The sequence below is a fragment of the Atractosteus spatula genome, chromosome 23, assembly GCF_055471065.1.
Source record: "Atractosteus spatula isolate fAtrSpa1 chromosome 23, fAtrSpa1.hap1, whole genome shotgun sequence".
Lineage (NCBI taxonomy): Eukaryota > Metazoa > Chordata > Actinopteri > Semionotiformes > Lepisosteidae > Atractosteus > Atractosteus spatula.
Window position 1 is genome coordinate 97575 of NC_142728.1, and position 20822 is coordinate 118396.

The 20822-nt window shown below is 37.5% G+C and overlaps 1 protein-coding gene across 2 annotated transcripts; it reads right to left on the minus strand.

Annotated features, from left to right (window-relative positions):
* Positions 1–1007: 1007 nt before the first annotated feature.
* traf1 (TNF receptor-associated factor 1) lies at positions 1008–20310 on the minus strand. 2 transcript variants are annotated; one of them, XM_088940781.1, is made up of 11 exons: positions 20213–20310; positions 19106–19331; positions 18433–18517; positions 14260–14358; positions 13622–13783; positions 12069–12134; positions 11707–11775; positions 10876–11322; positions 5399–5576; positions 3883–4031; positions 1008–2501 (listed from the first exon to the last, which is right to left on the minus strand). In XM_088940781.1, the coding sequence occupies exons 2-11, from the start codon at positions 19312–19314 to the stop codon at positions 2283–2285; spliced, it is 1683 nt and encodes a 560-aa protein (XP_088796907.1). In that variant the 5' UTR covers positions 19315–19331; positions 20213–20310; the 3' UTR covers positions 1008–2282. The 2 variants fall into 2 exon arrangements, with proteins under 2 accessions (XP_088796907.1, XP_088796908.1); XM_088940782.1 differs by lacking the exon at positions 20213–20310 and adding an exon at positions 19771–19841.
* Positions 20311–20822: the final 512 nt, after the last annotated feature.

Sequence of the window (20822 nt, forward strand, 5' to 3'; positions counted from 1 at the left end):
GTCTTTTTTTTCTGAAATAGGACTGCAACTACATGTACTGTAAGCTCCTGGATTGACTGCTATTTCTTCGTGCAAATACATTGTAGGAAGGGGAGAGAAACTTTGTGCTATCTAGCTCCAAGGCTGTAGTATCCAAGCTAAAACAGCTAATTGTAATACCACTGATGTGTCATTAATAATGGTTTTCAAATACTAGAAAATAACAACAAAATGTCTGGACTTGGTTTTTGTTTTCAAAAGGCATCTAAAAATTCCAGATGCAAAAACAATATTAAAATATTTTATAAAAAGGTTTACTGGTCTTTATGTTGTTCAATAAAAACTGTGATAACAGACTCTAGGTGGTTTTCACAGAAATCCATTCATCCATCTATTTTTCTCCCACTTGTCTTGATGAAGTCTGGAGTAACAGCATGTCAAGTCCAACAGGACCTAAATCGTTTTCCTCCACAACAGATTCTAACTCCTCCGCAAGAACTACACCTCCAGTCTTTCCTGTGTTGTCACGAATGTCAGTGTTTCCAAAGAAATACTGTAGGTTAGGCAAATAAGGAGGCAAAATGCAAACAAAGCATGGCAAAATGTGACGGGTAAAGTTGATTTGCGCAGCAAATTCACACTTCAGAATTTGAGTTGTGAAGATGTGCACATTCTGAAAATGCACACACCAGTAACGACTTCAATCAACAGCGGAAATATTACTAAAAATGTAAAAGGCAAATGTTTAAGACGCAGCTCCAGCCTGTGTAGCATTACTTACCAATCATGACAATCTGCTCTGGAAGCTATAATCCTCACAAAGTTGCAATCAAATATCTTGATTTTTCTATATACAATACTTACTGTAAGTTTATCTACATCTAGCCAATAATACTTTCAAATTCTCCAACATTGCTGTAAAATTAAGTTTTATTCTTCTTATGTTCTTTTAAGCAAAAATGCTTTTGTTACCAATTTACTGTGTAACAGACAACATAATTTTATGCTGACACAAGGAACAAGTTGAATTCTGTAGAAAAATCAGTTTAATACAAAAATAAATCAGCACTCACAATAGCACATCAGTGCCTGATAATAGTGACCTCTTTTTCTTGTTTACATCGTTTAAGTTTTAAAGCTCCACAGATTCCTTCCATTCATTCTCAAGGAAGAAGAACACCTCCCCTTGGAGATCAGAAGTAGCTTATATACAGTACAACTATTTACAAAGCCATCTAATGCAGGTTTACAGAGAACAGACTGCAGCGGTAGATGGCATAGTGCACCTTCCCTGGACATCGTACAGATCCTCAGAGAGGTAGCAACCTCAGCCTGTGGTAGAAAGTTCTTTACCTGATTACTGCAGATATATCTCCTTGATTTTACCCAGAGCAGACTGTTCCACTCTATACTCAAACTCAGTGTTAGCACACTGTTTTTTTTTTCTGAAGGCTGTACTGTATATAGTACGGTACCTTCACATGAACAGTGAAATTAACAAAGAATAACCCCATCATAAATTGCATACATAAAATAAGCCAGTTTTTGTGGCTTTTATTTAATTACTGATTATTATTTAATTTCCTTTCTAATATATTCCTATTAGAAAAAGTATTGCTAAATTAGAGGAAGGCTCCTCTCCTAAGACCTAAAAACAAGCCTCAATGATTCTCGTTTTCTTTCCAGGCAGCCACCTACAGCACCGTAGGAAGCAGCCAGAGCAGATACAGATTCAGGAGGTTAGTAAACAGAAGGATCTGACATTCCTCTACAAATCATCCCATTAATTCTCAAGCAACATGCTCAGAGAGCATTTCAAGCATTATCTTCTCATGTCTTTAACACAGTTGTTTGTAATGCATTGAAAATATAAAATGTTTACAGTTTTAAAAGAAATGATCAGTTTTATTCGTTAAAAAAATAAATGTATTTTATGACAAAATCTCCAAAGCCTAAATTTCTGAGAGCTTAATTTAATCCAAGTACAATAAATATTCCCTTGTGTAATTGTCAGAAAATAAAAAAATGGAAATATGTCATCTTTTCTGCTGACGGTTTACAAATTTTGAAAATATATACAGTATACATAAACCCTGGATCCTTTATTAACACTATTTTTAAAAATACAAATGAAAAACTAATCTATTACACCAGAAATGGAAATTATTTTGCATATACAATATGCAGTGGCTCCAGTGGGAATCTGTATATCCAGTGTACTCATATTATTAAAGCCACTGTCTATGGAATGTACTTCTAAAATTGTAATACATAACTAAATGGTGGAAAGTGTTTTGAAGAGCTTATGAAGTTGTGTCTACAATGCACTTTATGAACAGGGTGTCGTCCTTGCTGTAGGCGTGCTTGGGAGACTTCAGTTTGGCGTGGGGAAAGAAAAGAGGGCAGCCACTGGCCACATTCATGTCTCTGACTGGCCTTTGGAAAGAGGTGGAGGAAAGGTCAGGTCGAAAGGCATCAATCACGTGCTCCCTCTGATTCTGATCCAAGAGGAAAAAGGTAACCTGAGCAGAAAGAACAGCATCATTCTGTTAGCAGGGAGGAAGGAGGTGGTGACAAGGCACAAGTGCCGAAAGACAACATTAATCAAAAACATCCTTCCCAGGGCTGGTCTGTGGGACCTCCTGTCTTTGATTTGTTGTTGTAATGGACATTTGGGATAACTGATCCCTTCATTGAATTGTAGATTTTTCTATACACACTTTTGTGTGGTTCCACCTGGGCATTGAGATAACAATAAGAATTCTGAAACCACAAATTGGGTATTGGGTTAATTCCAGTTGTAGCCCGCTAATGTTTAAAGCAATGAGAATAGTTGAAACAGGTCTTATTAACTACAGTAAATAATTCAATTAAAGGGTTCACATAAAATTGAAGGAGCTCAGTACATCCACACCTCTTTTTATTAATGTAATTCGGTCCCAGAAAACCCTTTCCTATAGCAAAAATTCAGAAAAGGAAAACCTATTTCCATTATTTCTTAGGGGGAAAAATTACGATCCATTCCAGACCCCAAAGATGTGGGTCACAATTCACATGCTTCGTAGTATCGAATTTTCATAAGAAGAACATTCATAAAAAGAGGTGCAGGTGTATGAATGGAAACCATTGAACACAGACTGACCAGGACCTGGAAATCTACAGTATCTAAAACATGTTCTAGGCAGAATAATGAGGCAGTTATGGAAGTTAGTCTGGCTGGTTTAAGAAACACTGATTCTTTGAAATAAATGTTACTATTGTAAAAACAAAAAAAAATTACCTACATGGAATTCTAGGATTTTTTTTTACCAGCCTGTAGGTCACAAAATAAGTTACAGTAAGTTTTGCATTGTTACTGGAATCTGGCTGCTAAATTTCCTTTCTTGTCTTTGTTTGATTTCATATGCAGAGAATGACTAAGCTTAGGGAAAATATCATTTGAGACAGAAACTCTCTCTGTAACTGCTGCATTTAATCGTTTTTGTTAGTTTTTCTTGGAAAACCCACTGAAAGCACGGTGGTCAGCTTTCTTCATGTCAAATTATAGTTTGTGACAAAACTAGGAACGAGGCTTGTGCTAAACAGTACAATAAATAAAGCTTTACTCTGAGACTTTTACCACTGAGGAGCCGTGCTTTTTGAAAGCTTGAATGACAGTCAGATTTTTATAGGATTTTTTTTCCCCTGAATTGTCTTTTATTCATGTTGTCTGCCAAGAAATCTTATTATTAACCAGTCTTAGGACTGATTAGAAACATTGCAGACTCACAAATCTTGTAATGGTCTACTCTGTACCTGCAGCCAAGAAGTTAAGACCAACAAAAGAATTTCATTATTTCTCTGATTGTCCTTCAAAATAAAAGGATTTTTTGTTTCAGCACTGCTTTGGAGGAGGGGTCTCACCTTATGCTTGAATGGCCAGGAAAGTAGAGCATCATATTCCCCCTTCATGACCACAAAGAATAAGGAAATGTGTGTCCCTTTTCCCATACCATCTCCGTTCAGGTAACACCTCATGCACACCTTGTAACCGTACTTCCCTGTGTAGAAAGCTGAGGAAAGAAGTAGGATGCAGACTACGTTAACAGTGACAGACAACTGCCGGGATTTTTTTTCTTTTGTTTTATCTTAAAAAACACCTAGGTATATGGTGGCTGCAGTGAAGAAACCAAAATTAACTTGGAAAGGTTTAGTAAATCTGCGCTCTAAATCAAACCATATGGTAATTTTAAAAACTGATGTTTTGGCTAATCTGTGGCTAACTGGTCCGTACTAACCTTCTAGGAAATGTTAAATAATTGCTGCTAGGCCTTAATTGCAAGTCTTATTTTGGAGAGGAGTTGATTAATAGAAGGTTTAGTAAAAACTCTTTAGCAGTTATGAAAGCATTTTTTTCACTTCATATGGGCAGCAACTGTACCACCTTGTAGGCTGATCTCATTACATCTCAGAAGTTAATCCAGGCTGAGTCCAGTTAGTACTGAGATGAGAGGCCTCAAAACAAGGATTCTACTTTATGTGGACCAGTAGGTGGCAGTATTCCTTTAGGTAAAAGCACCTGTGTGGTGGCATTGGACACTCTGCTGTGCTTCAGATGAAATATGTGTTTGACCTAATCTGATGCAAATTTTGGTAAGGCAAAGAGTACAAAATTAATTCTATCTATATACTGTATACTATCTATGTAGGATAATTGCTTTGTCATCAACTTGTGCTTTATTCTATGGTTCACTTTTCAAGTCATAATTATATTAAAATAATCCTTACAGTTATACAGTATAACACAATTTTTTTCTTGGCATTCCCCTCAAAGTGCTTTCCAGGTAATGGGGACTCCCCTCCCTCACCACCAGTGTGCAGCCCCACCTCGATGATGCGACAGCAGACAGAGTCCAATAGCCCCGCACAGTACAGTACAATCACCACACACCAGCTCTCAGTGGGGAGGACAACAGAATAATAAAGTCCATTCATGGACAAGGATTATTAAGAGGCCATAACTGGTAAAGGCCAGGGGGAAATTTGGCCAGGACGCCGGTGTAACAACCCATTGCTATACTGGGGCATTAGGACCCACAAAGAATGCAGGATGAGCGCCCCCTACTGGCCCCACTAACACCACTTCCAGCAGCAACCTTATCTTTCCCAAGTCTCCCATTCGGGTACTGACCAGGCTCACACCTGCTGTGCTTCAGTGGACTAAAACAGTTGACCAACACGAAGAAAGGCTTTAAACAAATAAAGATATATATATATATTTTAAAATAAGTAAGATGAAAATGTAATGTAACTTTCCCACAACTCCAAAAAAGCTCACTCAGGGCTCACTCCCTGTTCTCTGTCCTTGCCTGTAGGATTGATTAGTTTATAAATTAAACAGGAAAAAAGTACAATACATTTTGCACTACAACCATTGTACCTGGAGAATACAGGTTGTTCTCTCTGCCGGCTGCTGCCTCCTGCATTTTTTTGCTAAGGTTAGAGATCTTCCAGATAAATGTCCCATCATACGAAGCCTCCTCCAGTGCTGAGATACGCAAGTGGAGTGAATTGATGAAAAGATCTTTCACAGCAAGCTTCCCCTGCTGCTCTGCCACCTGAAAAATTACATCCAGCAATTGTGAGGACCAAGGCTGTACCTGCAGCATTCACCAAGCTAAAACAGGAATTATACCAAACCCCAGTCTACCCAAGTGACTCCATTTTAAACAATCACACAGTACAGAAACACTGACAGTGATATGCAGCAGAAATACTACCAATTATACTGCATATCACATACTGTATGCTACATATACCATATATGCTACCATTTATACTGCATACTTATTTATGACACAAAATGTTAGTAGAAACCAAGGCAAATAAGTTCAACCTCTAAAAATGTATACATGTAAATTTATATTCAATTATAATAAGAATGTTTCTGCCATAGCACCTTGGTAATATCACTGTTGGATCACTCCAGCTTTTAACATGCCTGTACATTGACAGCCCATGATGCTGGAAAAGTTTCTTACAGAATCTAATCGCATCATAAAGATAATAATAGAACAATATTGTACCAAGCTGCTGAATACACTTTGAAACAGCGTACTATAAGGAAGTAGGTATTAACCCTAGTGAATTTGGCAAAAGGGGGCGAGTACAATGCAAATAATGCTCTAGGGATTTGGCTGTCAAACAATAATGAAGCTGTTTCACTCATTTATTCACTAAATTTAATAGAAAGCTTATAAATCACTTTCATTGCTTTCTAGACAATGAAAGGGAAAAGAATGATGTTGCTAAATGAGTACTGCACTGAGGTGTTCACCAAGGAAGAAAACAACAAATCGCAGCAGAAAGAAAAAGTTCTTTATTAAACAGTATCAGCACAGAAGAGGCAGAAGTGTTTTGAGTACTAGAAGCACTCAAATGAATAAATCCCCAGGGCCAGATGGTATCATATTGCACGCAAGGTACTGTATGAGGATATATTATACATAAGCTATTGACGCAATTCTTTTAACATTAATTCAAGATAGGGGAAGTACCCACAGACTGAAGAAGTGCTAATGTAGTGTGCAACTGTAAGAAAAGTGACAACAGTGAATAACTATTGACCAATAAGTCTGGCTTCTACGTGATGTAAGGTTTTGGCAACAGTTATTAAAACTACTGTAGATCATTGGTATTAAAATATGATCCAAGGAAGTAGTTAACATGGATTAAGAAAAGGGAGTTCTTTCCTAAACAACTAACTTGTTAGCATTCTTTGAACAAACAACAGTAATGGATGCACATAGAGCATATGATACTGTGTATATAGCTTTTCAGAAGGCTTTTGATAAAATTCCTCATAAAAACTTAAGTCTCACATTACAGGCAGTAGGCATTCAGGGAACTGGGGAAATGTGTGTGTTTGGACTGAGGATATTTAATAGAAAACAGCAAAGACAAGGTTTGAATACTGGGATTTGGGAATGCAATTAGTGGAGTACCACTTGGATCTCTTGCAGTACTAGAGTAACCATTACTCCTGATTTCAATCAGTGATCTACAGATGATTCTGGCATAGTTAGTGAACTAGTCAAGTTTGCAGCAGATACAAAATAGGAGGATTAGCAAAAATACCTACAATCCCAATTATCGACAATCACAACAGTTTTGAAATAGACTACATATACAGTAAATAGAACAACTGAGCCAGGGCTCAAGCATAAAGCTGAGGGCATAAATTGTTTTTGAACGTTTTCAAAAACTGTAAGATGCATTTAGAAGACTCTCAAGAAAACAACAGACATTCTGCACTATAATGCTTCTTCAATTACCTTTTGATGACAAAAACATTACAAAACAGAAACACTATTCTTCAGGTTTTATGCCCGTAGCAATTATTTGCTTTTTGTTCTTTCTTCCTCACAGGTTTAAATTTTATGAGATTTTGAGACGTTTCAGAAAAAAAAGAAAATTTCAAATAACAATGTTTGCAAAATGTCAGCAGGCACTGACTTTACTTGCCCGGAGTGTCTACATGTGGCACAGCGGTGACACTTCATTTGCAAAAGAAATGTGAAAACGACTGAAATATTTTAGAAGGCGATGACACAGAGTGCTTCAACTGATAATTTTCATGGTTTGGCTCATCTTATGAGAGCTGTGTGACAAAAAACTTATACTGCTGTTTCAGTGATGTAGGGTTTATTTTACAGGATTGACTGCAGAGTTAAGGGCTACAAAGTACTAAAGCTTAAAATGTACACTTTAGTCTGAAGTACAGTAATTGGTGGCACGGTGGTGCAGAGGTTAAAACTGCTAACTCACAGTGCTGGGCTCCTGGATTCAGTTCCAGACCTGGGGTGCTGTCTGTGTGGGGTTTGTGGATCTCCCCATGTTCGTGCAGGTTTTCTCCAGGTGCTCCACTTATTATTAGAAGATTGTCCCTAGGTGTGAGTGTGTGCATGTCTGTGTCAGTGTGTCCGCCCTGCAATGGACTGGCCAGGGTGTACCCTGCCAGGAAAGACTCGGCTCCCCTGCGCCCCTGACCTGGAAGAAGATGTTGGAAAATGGGTGGATGGTTAGGAAGTAATTCTGTTCAGTGATGAAGATGCTGCTGATCTGTTGTTATAGGACATCCGTTTGTCATAAGATTCCTCCTCATTATGTGATAATTCACATTTATTTAAATGGTCTAACATTAAAAGCAAGTTATGTTCCTGTAGTTTCCTTTGTGTCATTAGTGTTACAATCTTTTCTAGCTTTGCCACAGTACAACATCTTTCCCCTTCAAGCTCTGCTTCACCCTTTCTTCACTTCCTGCTCAATGATCACTGATCATGTTCACCTTCCTACTGCCAGATATGCCAGACTGCCTGCTGAATGGTACAGCAATCAGACAAATACCAGGGTGCAAAGCAAAGGTACAGTAGATGCACACTGCTGCACAAATGTCTTTGACATTTCACACTATTCTGCTCTTTCACTCAAAGGTTTCATTCTTAGTGCGTAACACAATTTGTAATTTAAGATCCAAGCATTACAAGGATTTGTGGAAATACAAAAATATTGTAATTTCCCTGAACATACAGAGAATATTTTATTAAGTTTACTATTCTTGACAAAATACTTCAAAAGATGTATTTATTAAATTCAATAAGATTACAATGGTTGCTTAGAGATACACCATTTTACACAAATGCTGCTTTATTCTTTTTTTTTATATATAATTATGTATCCATGTACTGTATATAATTACTGTATGTATCTTATGGCTGTGACCTCCGGCCGTACACAGGAGAGAGTGAGGGAGTGTAGGCGTGTTTGTCCTCCTTTGAGCCACTCATCTGGTAACACAGACTACAGGGTCCCACACTAGAGGTTCAGTGCTGGCGGGAGGGGAGTCAAAGTCCTCACTCAAAGTACAGCAATCCTGCAACTGCCCAAGAGCCACATGGATTACTGTGTTTTGCCAATAGTCGAGAATATTCTGGTCAGCTATTGCCACCCTACCCTTGGTGGGGCTCAGTCAATCGATTAGAGCTCCTGGTCACAGTCAGAGAGTTAAGACCCAGGCTCGAACCCGTGAGCACAGAGCTTAACCTGTGCTTGGATGAGTACCCTGACAAAGTGAGACACTTGTCGCTACAAGTACTGTTTTGAGGTATATGTACTATAAAAGTCCCTGTGATACAATGTAAAAGTCATTTCCCTAGTTCGGTCATACTCTGATTACAACGAAACGAGATAATAGATATCGAGGAATAAGGTACTGTACTTGATATTTTTGTACATTCTATATTTATCTCACCCGGCTGAAGGAATGACAACCCTAGACATAAGGTCGGGTCTGCCAAAACCCCTCTCACTAACCAGGGATAAAGCAGGGAGGCTGCTTAAACTTGAATTTAAAAACTACATTTTGCATTCAAGCCAACAACTGGAAAGAACATTTTGCCCAAAAAAGCCAATGGCAGGTATAGTTTCATGAAGGAAATCATAACACAGAATATAGAAAAGGATTACCTTCAGAATTAATTAGATCCTTTGGAGAGAAGAAGTTATTCCTGTCACACTTCCAGTTTTCCAATTGAATATCATTTTTTTTCCTTTTGCAGGCAAAGAGATCTAATCAAGCCCAACTATGAAGTTTTCCATTATCTTGTACTTTTGGCAAAAATAATTCTACAAACACTACTTTTTTCTGTGACAATCAGGACTTCACATAACAAATATGTGCCTTTGGATCAAATATAAGAGGAGCCTTCAGTATGCTGAACATATTAGCTCTTAATTGTAGAAGAACTTTGGCATATTTTTGTTTTACCATAACATATTACATCAGACAATTTTATGTGCTCTTTTGGAAACTAGCCCGGTATCCACAGCTGCTTTGCATCATCTGCTGGAGTGACTGCAGAGCCGAAAAGTGGATGTGACCCACTACTCCATTCTAGTCCATAGAAGAACAGCTGTGTTCCCTTTGTAGAGTGGAACCCAGTGTGCCATCTTTCAAAGCCAGCAACGAGGTTAGGTCAGACTAAGATGAGAATAAAAGCTTATCACTTAGGAAGATAAACCCCACTGCACTTCTCTGCTGAATTCTGAACTAATCAAGCCAGCAGAAGTGGGATCTGGAATGCACTTCACAGCTGACCATCAGAGATGTGGCAACTGATATTTATTTTGGATTAACACATGAAACACGCCAGGTAAGATCAGACGTTAGCACAGTCATTTTAAAAGAAAGGATTAATCTGTTCCCACCATAATCCTAAAAATCTAAGTCCGTAGTTTTTTCAGTCTGTGACAGATAATTTGAATTCTTTGACTAGCCACACCTAAAAGCCAAGAACCTCAGGTCATTCAGTGCCACTGGCCTGGTTGTTGACACAGGATTGAATAAAATTTAGCCTATTTGTGGGCCATGAAAGAACCCATCAGACCTTGTTGACTGATACTTTGTTAGAACATGTGTTCATTATAGATAATAAAGATAATTTGACTGATTGATTACCCCAACGAGGCGAGACTACTCTTACGTGTAAGTCTAGATGGGTGATTATTAGGGACAGGTCATAACAGAGTGTTGTGTTAGAGAAAGGGTTTCGACATTTTAAAATACAAGTCACGTAACAATTGTAGATATGCAAAGCTACTTAATCAGGTAAAATCTCTTTTTTACAGCTGTTCCAAGAGCAATTGAAATAAAAAACATCCCAATTTAATAATACTTTCAGGACTCTAGCCTAAACCAGGTTTATATATACTGTAGGCTACTAAGCAGTAAGTTGTGAATCCCTACAACTTAGGGATTTGATGTAATCATGTGCAATCTGTTGTATACAATTTATATCTCAAATGCGTGATTTAAACTTCAATATACAGTGCAGACACCAGTGTGCATGATTCCATTACCTGAAGCTCCAGGTTTGCAATGTTGTCCTGGCTGTTTTTGTTTTGATGCTCAAGTGCAAGCACAGCTGCCTGGTTCTTCTCCACCTCTCTGTTCAGAACAGTGACAATATTCTCATAGATGTAGATTTTCTGCTGGAGCTCCGAAAGCTTCTGTTTGAATTCCCCTAGTTGTTCTTTCTGGGCTCCCTGTGAAATGGAGGGCTCTGTGTATCCGTCGGTCTCCAAGTCCCCATTCACTTCCACTGCTCCTTGCATCTGCATAGAGGCTAAACTCTCTTCGAGCTCCGTCAGCTTGAACTCCGTGCCTGAAACATGAGCTTTGCCCCCATCCCCTTTGCTGATTGTTGTGAGACAGGAGACTTTTAGGTTGCTAATCACCTGAAGCAAGAGCTGCAAGTGGGCCACAAGACCTGTGCTTTCATGCTCTTTTACTTTCTCTTTAGTTCCCTGCAACACAAAATTAAAGATGAGGATTGAGTCCTTTGGAAAAACGGGCCAGAGATCACGAGTCAATGTTTTGTGTTGTTTAAAATGGAAATTCAGTTCAAACAAAAGTCAGACATAAGTCAAATAATTCTTATGTCAACCTGCAATAGTTATTTTACCCCAATATTACATAGGGCTTGATATGCAATTGGTAGTTACAGCATATTGCACTAATACATTCTGATCACAGTACAATTTTGTAATCATTGCCTGGCACATGAATCCATGCTATACTTCAAAAGAAAATAATCACTTGTACAATGAAGATGCTGATATTATCACACAGTTTAGTTGAAAATTGTGTACTGTACATCCCATCTGAAAAGGCGATTGGCATTAGTTTACCTTAAAAGTGCAGCCAACCTCAGAAAAACGGCACTGATCTTTGTTCTTTGCACTTGAGAGCTGTCGGTTCTGGAGACAAAGATATTGGTTAAAAGGTGAGAAAGATAAAAATCTTCTAGAGAATGTAAAACCACTCTTCGAATTATTAAAGTAAAGCTGTCAGCAAGCGTTCTTCAGTGTATAATAAAAATGAAATTGCTCTCTAAAGCAATCATTAAAAAAATAATAGAACTATCCTTGTACTTACAAAAGTATGCTTACTGGTGATTTTGTACCCATTCCTACAAAATAACAGACACCTCTACCATGCTCTCTACATTGTCCTATAAAGTAGAAATTACGAACAAAGCTGTAGCAAATACCTTTTCTCTTGTTTCAGTTTTTGATGGTTTTCTCTCTTTTGCAGGACTGCTCTGACAGGTGTGTTTCTGTATACCAAAACAATTATCAGGGAATTTATGCAGATGTTTGAGTAAAATAAGACTTTTAAAAAAAAAAGAGTAAAAAAATCTGTTTACATCCCATGGCATTGTTTATGTGTCTATCACTTGACCCAGTTCCTCAGTTTGGAAGAACTCACCCGAGAACACTGAACTATCACACAATGGTACTCATCAAATACATGTATCTTGAGGTGAAGACTTTGCATCATAAACATAATATGTTTTATATCATTCAAAGTGTTTTAACATAAAACATACTTAACTTTATTTTCACTTGCATAGCATTTTGTAAGGAAAGATGCAGTATGGACATACTCTATATTCACATTACAAACATTTTTTTCCTTATGCCACATGTCATTGCTGCTCTTGTACAATAAACCTTTTGTTATTTTTAATCAAAGTTCAAACCACACAGGAAAATATTCATATTCTGACTAATATGTGCATTAGTACACTCTGTCTGGGGGCTTTCCTATTATTAAGTATAAGCAATCTGGGACTGTCCCCTTCTCTTGTTCCCAATAAAATGTGTTTTTCAAGGATTCAAAAAAGCATTTCAGCAAAGAACAATTTTGAAATCCTATTCTGTCAACAGTTAAAGTACACATTTAAAAAATGTTTTTTTATTCATATAACTTAATTGTAAAGTATTTATAGATCAATTATTCTTTGCATGTTATCAGTTTTTCACACTCCAGTCCGCTGACTAACCAGTTGTTAAGATAAGGAACATTTAATACATGCAAAATTATTAAAATAGACATAAAACAGTAATCCACAAGTTGGTGAGGGATTTGTTTTGGGTTGTATTATTTAAAAAAAATAAATATGAATTGTAACCATAAATTTCTCCAGTCTGTCCTTCTAAACAATGTTTACAGAGTTAATTGCCTGAACTTATTGCTTTGATCCTTGTACAAAAAGTAGCACTGCATTAAAGGCCATAAGTTAATAAAATGAGAGTTTCCATTTTCTATTCATAGTGATCTACTTTTCAGATCAATTTTAATCAGCAGCCAAGCAGAATTTGTTTGGCAAATGACAGGGAGCACTGCCAAGGTTTGAATATTTGAAAACTCAAAATACATTACTTTGTCAATTCTTCATTTGGTTGGAAACTGACATTTTCCAGCTAACATTTAATCCTTTATGACACCAATTAAGTTTCGACAACTTGTGATAGTGATGGAGGTGGAAAAAATTGTTTTGAATTAAATTGAGATGGACATCAGCTTGATATTAAATGGCATGAGTATGATGATATATGACCAAAAAAAATCACTTTCAAAAAGGCTTGAGAGAGGGAAAAAAAACATTTTCATGCTGTGAAGGCATTAAACAACCATGCGATTCATTACACATTTTGAATCGTGACCAGAATAATTGCATGAAGGCGTCATGGTACAGGTTTACACTCATGTCTCTAGTTCTGCTGGCCGCATTTTAGTATGGACTCGAATGTGTCTTACCTGGAATTCTGCTTGACTCATTTTATGTGAGCATGTCTGACACAGCAACATGTTTTTAGCACACCCTTTCTCCAAATGGCTCGCAAGGTTCTTTCTAATCACCATGTGCCCACAGCCGATGTTGCAGGGGATTAATGCATAATCGCACTGACTTTGGTGATCCTGAAAAAATAAACAAGTTGCGTAACAAATCTAGGTATGATACCCATGGCAGAGTTTGTTGAATATGCTTTTCCCATGCATCTGGGAGAAAGTCATAGTTATGCATTCCTGGGGCCACACAAATTAACCAAAGTAAAGAAAACAAGCTAATGGATAAAAGCTTTAAAGCTTTTGGGAGATTAAGCAGTATTCTAAAGGGGGCAACTATCTCTGTGCTGCAACAGAAAAGCGTTTGACTAATGTGTGCGGCAGCACGGGCACGATACGATCACAACCCCGAATCTGAAAACGATATTAACTCTCAGCATGCTCCAGGAAAGCACTCAATGAAGTGTGCCAGGAATGAACAAATCAAGACAGAAAAAGAATCGAATGGGACTGGAGCTTTGTACAAAAGTAACTTAATGCAATTACAATTGAAGTGTCGTTATAATATTTCAATTCAGCAAGCAAAGCAAGCATGTTCTCAAATGTACCTCATAATTCTTCAGTGTGCTCCTCCAGTTACAGCCTTGGTTAGCACAATGGACCTTCAACTCAGAAATTTCTTTGTTGATAGCAGCATCGTTGAAGAACTAAAAGTGAGAAGTCCACATACAGCATTAGAAATAAAAGTACAGTGCTATGAGACAAACACTGGAAGTCCAGCCTGTTTCGAGGTACAGTTTCAAGCTCAGAAGGCCCACCTACTGTATGCGAACAATTTGTTCAGGAAATGTAAAGTAGCTGGCAAACATAATACAGCCAAACATAATAACATAATACAGGTATCAAAAAAGTAATGTGATACCTGAAGTATCTATTTATACTTAGTTCACAGTCCTAAAACTAAGTAAAAGATGATGAGAGATACAAAAATGAACATGCAACAGATTAGTATAGCTGTCATTATTTAAAACGTAGATGTAAATTTCAATTTCTCACTATATTAGAAATAATGGTTCAACAGGTTTAATTTAATTGATGCCTAATGCGTTCACACAATATGGCCAGAATAAACCTAACAACAAAATCCATGACGAGTAAAAAAAGAAAAGACCATCAGGATCATTAAACCTGTAGAAATGTTGCAAATATAATAATTTAATTTTTTTTGGTTGTATCTTGTTTTACCAGTAAGTTTTTTGTACTAAAAATCAGATGAACATAGGCTACCCAGTGTTGTGCTTCAGTTCACATACAGTGTGCCATACTGATACAGCACAATGTTACACATGGCTGTGGAAGAACAGTTATGGGAGAGAGGCTGGTTTTCACTACAGTTGAGCAGGAAGTGACTTAATTGGACCATTTAGTTTTGTTAATTAGGATAAGATATTTCCTTTCTTTATTTGGAATTGAAATTTTCCCTGACAGTCCTTCAGATGCCCACATTTTTTTAGGCCATGCTTGTATTTAAATGCTATACGCCCATGGACTACAGACTGACTGCCCTTGTTATGGACTGTCCTGTGTGCATCATCTGCTAATTACTTGCTAACTGTATACCCTGTACTACATCCCTAGGCTCTCTCCATGCATACCTCAACGAACAGCAGCACCTTGATTGTGGGGGGGTCTGGAATCAGAAATGTGTGGAAGCCAGTTCCCTGGCTTCTTTCAAGAGGCAAAATGTGGTGTTTTTCCTTTTCATTTTGCAAAACTAAATCAACCTTTATTTGTTCCTTCTATCAAAAAATGGCTGCAAACAAACATCTTAGATTGGCAAAATTCTTATGCCCTTAAGTCTTAAGAAATTCCTGAAAGCTGAATGCCAGGAAGCATGTGGGAGGAATCAATTTCACATGACTGGAATGTCCACTGAAGGCTACCCAGTGTAACCCTGCAATATGTCCCCGGTGCACTTCCTTTTTTTTCATTTTGAAGAAGTCTTTTCTGAGATTTTCTTTATGTTATCTCTAAGTGACATTTCTGGCTTCTCATTGTTCAAAACCTTGCAGTCAGTTTTGACAACTCTTTTCAGAAACCTTTACTGTGATTTAAAAAAAATAATTTTAGAATTTTTGCAATTTATTGTCATTTGGATTTGAGTGATTTTTTTAACCAGCATGACTCAGCACCAAAACCACTGTGCCAACACAAACACAAATCATGCATTTGCCCAAAAAACACAACATTGACAACATACTGTAACTAAAACATCAGATTGACAACTAATGCAGCTCTGCCTTATAATATATCAATCTTACAGGGACCCAGTTAACAACAGGAATCTGCACTTGTGTACTGCAGTGCAAGTGAAACCTGGGCAGCAGATCTCAACCTTTATGATTGCAGTCAGCTAATGACATATCCTAGATTCTAACCGGTATTCTCTAGACTATTAGGCACAATCAAAACTCCAAGTATGAACTTCACCAGTTGTGCCATTCCAAGACTTTAATAGAAATAACTCATTCATTGCACACTACCATTAAATGACAAAAACAGCAGAGAACTACAGTACCATGAACATCTAAAAGGAAGAAGTTATTATGACAGTAAAGTGCTCGTTATGTTCCCTTTTCATTTTACTACAAATACTTCAAATCTATTAAACTGTATTCTGCAAAAGAATTCCAAAAGAAAACATTAAACTTTGGCAAACTGCATGTGCAGATCCAAACTCATTCTAGGAGCTCAGTTGTATTTCTATTCACACAACACATTTCATAATTTACCTTTTACCTTTTAGTGGTTCAGTTTTTATACCATTGAAAAAACTATTTACTGCCAGTTCTTTGTCTTCTTTTTTCAAAAGCATCCTCTTTACAAAATCACAAATACCCAAATCATTTCTGAGTAACAAAAGAAGCACAAAATAACAGCTGTCAAGTAAAAGCATTGTTAACTTTTCATCTCACTGCAACAGAAAATATCAGATCTTCTGTAATGCTTTTAACTGGGGCTCATGATGTGACAATATTATTATATATCTTGAAATTTGATTTCATGTTTTTAACATCAGAGGTAAACTACTGATACAATTATATTATATTGACTGTAGTCACCACTCTTATTACATTCTCTAGGCCTATACTGTATGCATTATTCATATAAACAAAATAAATATTAGCACGCGCCACTGGATGTGTTTTCAGTAGCTTATTCTTAAAAGCGCTGCTCTATTTTTGTTATAGGTCACCACAGGATTCTCTACCGATTTGCCACTATGTTTGTTCTTTGTACTTAGACTTTCTTAGAAACTTACAACTGGCATTACATTTAACAATGCAATGGCTAGAACTGAAACAAAAAACGTTTACTTTAGCTCTGGTTCTTTATCCTCACGCAAATGATTCAATATTACCGATCATTACTTTCCATTTTATAATATATTACCCTTCCATCGTACCTGTGTTGGTTCATAACTTAACATTCTAAAGAGCTTTGAGGTGGTGGTCAATAAAACAATAAAACCATTATAAAATAAGAAATCAATCTGCTGAATTGAAAACTAGCCAACTAAATAGTTAATTGAAGTATTGTAATCTTACCTAATTAGCACCAATCAAATCAAATTTTAAGGCCCATCAGGCCTGATTTCCTATTGCTGGGTAATAATACGGTAGCAAGCCGGTACTAATGTATAGAACTTGGTGAACTGGAGCTTTCATATTGAGGTGCTTTGTTCAAGGATACAAGTGTTGTCCACAGTGAGGACACACATCCATCGTTGTCCAATATGTGCCCAGAATCCTACCCACCACTCAGTTCTGACACCTGCAACTTGTTAAATCATATTATCCTACAGTAGATTTTATTTTATTCTAGATGCGATACTGCATTTTCAACAGTGTCACAGACGGCTACAAACTGCCACAAAATATGCTGTTGGCCTCAACAACCAGAGCTTTGTAATCCTAGGACTGTCTTCTGAAAGACTTAGACAATGACTGTGGCCTGGGGAGGGAGTTCCTGTAATAGTAATCACTGAAGTTCAGGAATCCAGCTGTACACTGAGAACCACATGGATTAATATCCCATTTTCTAATGAGTTCTTGTTCACATTTCCCAGAAATGAAAAGGCTTCCTGCCAATTTTGTGGCCTTTGGGATTAGAAATCTTGGCTTGAATGCTGTCCAACACGTGTGTGGCTCACCATTTTCACCTTTCATTTATCTGTGTTATGAAAGGTTTTAACTCATAATTCACAACTAAACTGTTATCTATGCTTCTACACGATTCAGTGCTCTTCCCATTAATTAATCAACGAGATAACCCTTAGTATAGGATGGCAAAACATCTACCTAAGCATTTTTTTCCACACCGTTAGGAATATCATTGCCTTGATAGTTTAACATTTTTTTATAGTTCCTGTGAAGCCTGGGCAGTTTACAACTGGAGAACAAAGGGGGGAATTTTCTCAAAAAGATGTACACAAATTCCGAAACCTGTTCTTGAGCCCAGCACTTTTCTGTTATTAATCAAATTACAGGGTGCATCTTGATGGATTCATACACAAGTTTCAGCTGCAATTACAACGTTTTTCAATATGCAGTGAAAAAAACGGTTCAAAAAGCTGCTTTTGTAATCAGACCACAAAAATATCCGATACAAACAATACAAAACCAAGATAACTTGGTTTTTTGCTGTCTCTTAGTACGATGAACTGAAGTTGTGAAACCCCAGGTTTAATTCACGAGAAGCACATGAAATACAGTACCCACACGTTCTGGTATCAGAATGCTGTTCTCATTATCTAAGTTGGGATCTTCTTCTTTGCACTTCTTACACACCAGATTCATATTGTTCCTGGAAAACAAAAATCAGAATGAAGGATTGATTCCTTGATATTACAAGTTAAATTCAGTCATGTCCTTGTTCTGCTTAATAGAATAGGTCCTCATATGCCAAATGACCTGAGTAAATAGCAATCAAAAGTCTAGTTTAAAAACTGTCGAGAACACAAACAAGAGAAAAAAATATTACATATTGGTTTATAACTAGATGTATTATTTAGTTTATGAATAGATCAAATAATGATCACACGCAACTGCTTTTTTAAACTTGGGGCGCCTCTCTAAGCTACTGGACACTCTGCTTTCAGAAGGCTACTTAGCGTTAAACAGCAAACTACTTCAAACCTCCAAACCATAAATGGAGTCTAAGAATCACCAGTCCAGTTTTTAAGGTATAAAAACAGCTTTCAACAGCTACTGCCTTACTGAGACAAAGCTTAAACTGAAGCTTAGGTGAGCAACACGTATGAGATAATATTATTAATAAAGAGATACATTGCTTTGGGGAGGGGGACACCACAATTGTGTAACAGATTCCCTACAAATGGAAGAAAGGCAACGTTATGCAATGAACATTTCAGCAAAGAAAGAGTTTGCTCACCTCATCAGCCAGTTGACACAGGCTAAGCAGTAACGATGGCCACACAGTGTCTGTCTGGCTTTATTCAGCAGATTATTACAGTTGCTGCACAAGTACTTCTCCTGTGGCACATCATCACAAATATTTTGTGGAAAACCAGAAGGGTACTCGCTTTCTCCTGGTGCAGATGAGAGGCCATTATACAAGTCCCCCGTCGACTTGACAGCCATTTAAAGTATATTCCACTCTGACAGCAAAGAGAGTAAAAGTAAACTTCACTTACAGGTATCGGCAAATTGATAATCTACTAGTCTTCTAGGCTCTCTCTGCTTTCTATGAAAATAGAGGAAAAGGAGAAAGAGACAGAGGTTTTTTGTATGGCATTTTGATTCCTTGATATTGCACAGGACCCACCTACAGTACCAGCAGAAAAAGTCAATCGCGGGACTAAATCTCTCAGCCACCCCTCCTTTACAATAAGCTTAAAATATAAAAAACTACCACGGATTTTCCCTTTTCGAACACGGAAATATTGAAATCCCCTAACTGATCAATAGCGAATACATCGTAGTGTAGCTTTTAGAGATACAGAACTCTTATTTTAATAACACCGGAAGACTACGTTAGGTGTGCGGCTACAGAACAACATAACTAATTATTTAACTAAGTCACAGAAACCATGGTACCTTATGACAGCTTCTACAAGCGTGATATATGTACTGTTAATTCTCTGTTTCAGCAGGCCCGTATATTTTGTTTTCCTTCTGAGAACGAGAATGCAAAAGTTATTGACACAGCACTTGAAAACCACTAAAGAGCGACGAAGCGTTGCGCCGCTGTGGCGACTCTTAAAACTTTAACTTTTATTTTGCACCGAACGCTTTGGTTTCAGAAGTTAAACTGAGACAAAATAATGGAAAACTGAATAACGCCACCGAGCTGCTATGCAGACATACAGTAAGTGCACTGCAGTGTTTCAACGTCAGTGAGGTGGAAGGTAATTTAACACGTTTTTTTTTAATCACCACTCTTGACAATATGTCACTATAACCCGCAGAAAAGCACCGTGGTATTTCTAGTAGTTCTGGGGAGTTTCTACGTTATTTTCCACTACATGTTACATTTTACCGTTAAATGCGGAAGCCTGGAAAGTCCCTTTTGTATAAAGTTCCCGAATGAGGTCACCTTGCACTTCACATAACGAGTCCTCCCACCAGACGGGGTACAGCTCGCAGCAGGGCGAATCAAGCTGCACCGGGTGACGACACGCCCTTTCCTTCAGTCCTACACCAGAGACAGAATCACGCCGGTCGTCTCACCAGTAGTTCAGGGCTTTGCGGTAAAAAAGTGACGTCGCCAAGTAACAAGAAATCGAAACTTGGAAAAAAAGTGGAATACATTTTTAAAAATATATATATATAAAAAGCTGCGACGAAGCTTCATGTGGCATGCATTTTGTTTAAAATATAATCTTCGCGCTCAGGTTAAGACACGAAAGGCAGAATAAGGCTTCCCCTTGACCAAAATGAAATGATGAAATTTAGTGTCCTAAGCGCGAGAAAAACGGGAAGATGACCGCTGGAGAGACGATTGCTGCAGCACACGCTCCGGGCTATTGGTGTTGACGCTTGCGATAAAAAAATAAAAACGCAAAATTAGCGTAATGATCGGTTTGATTACGTTACATGCAGAAATCTTTGAAAGACTGGAATGAATCCAATGTTTAACATGTTTTATT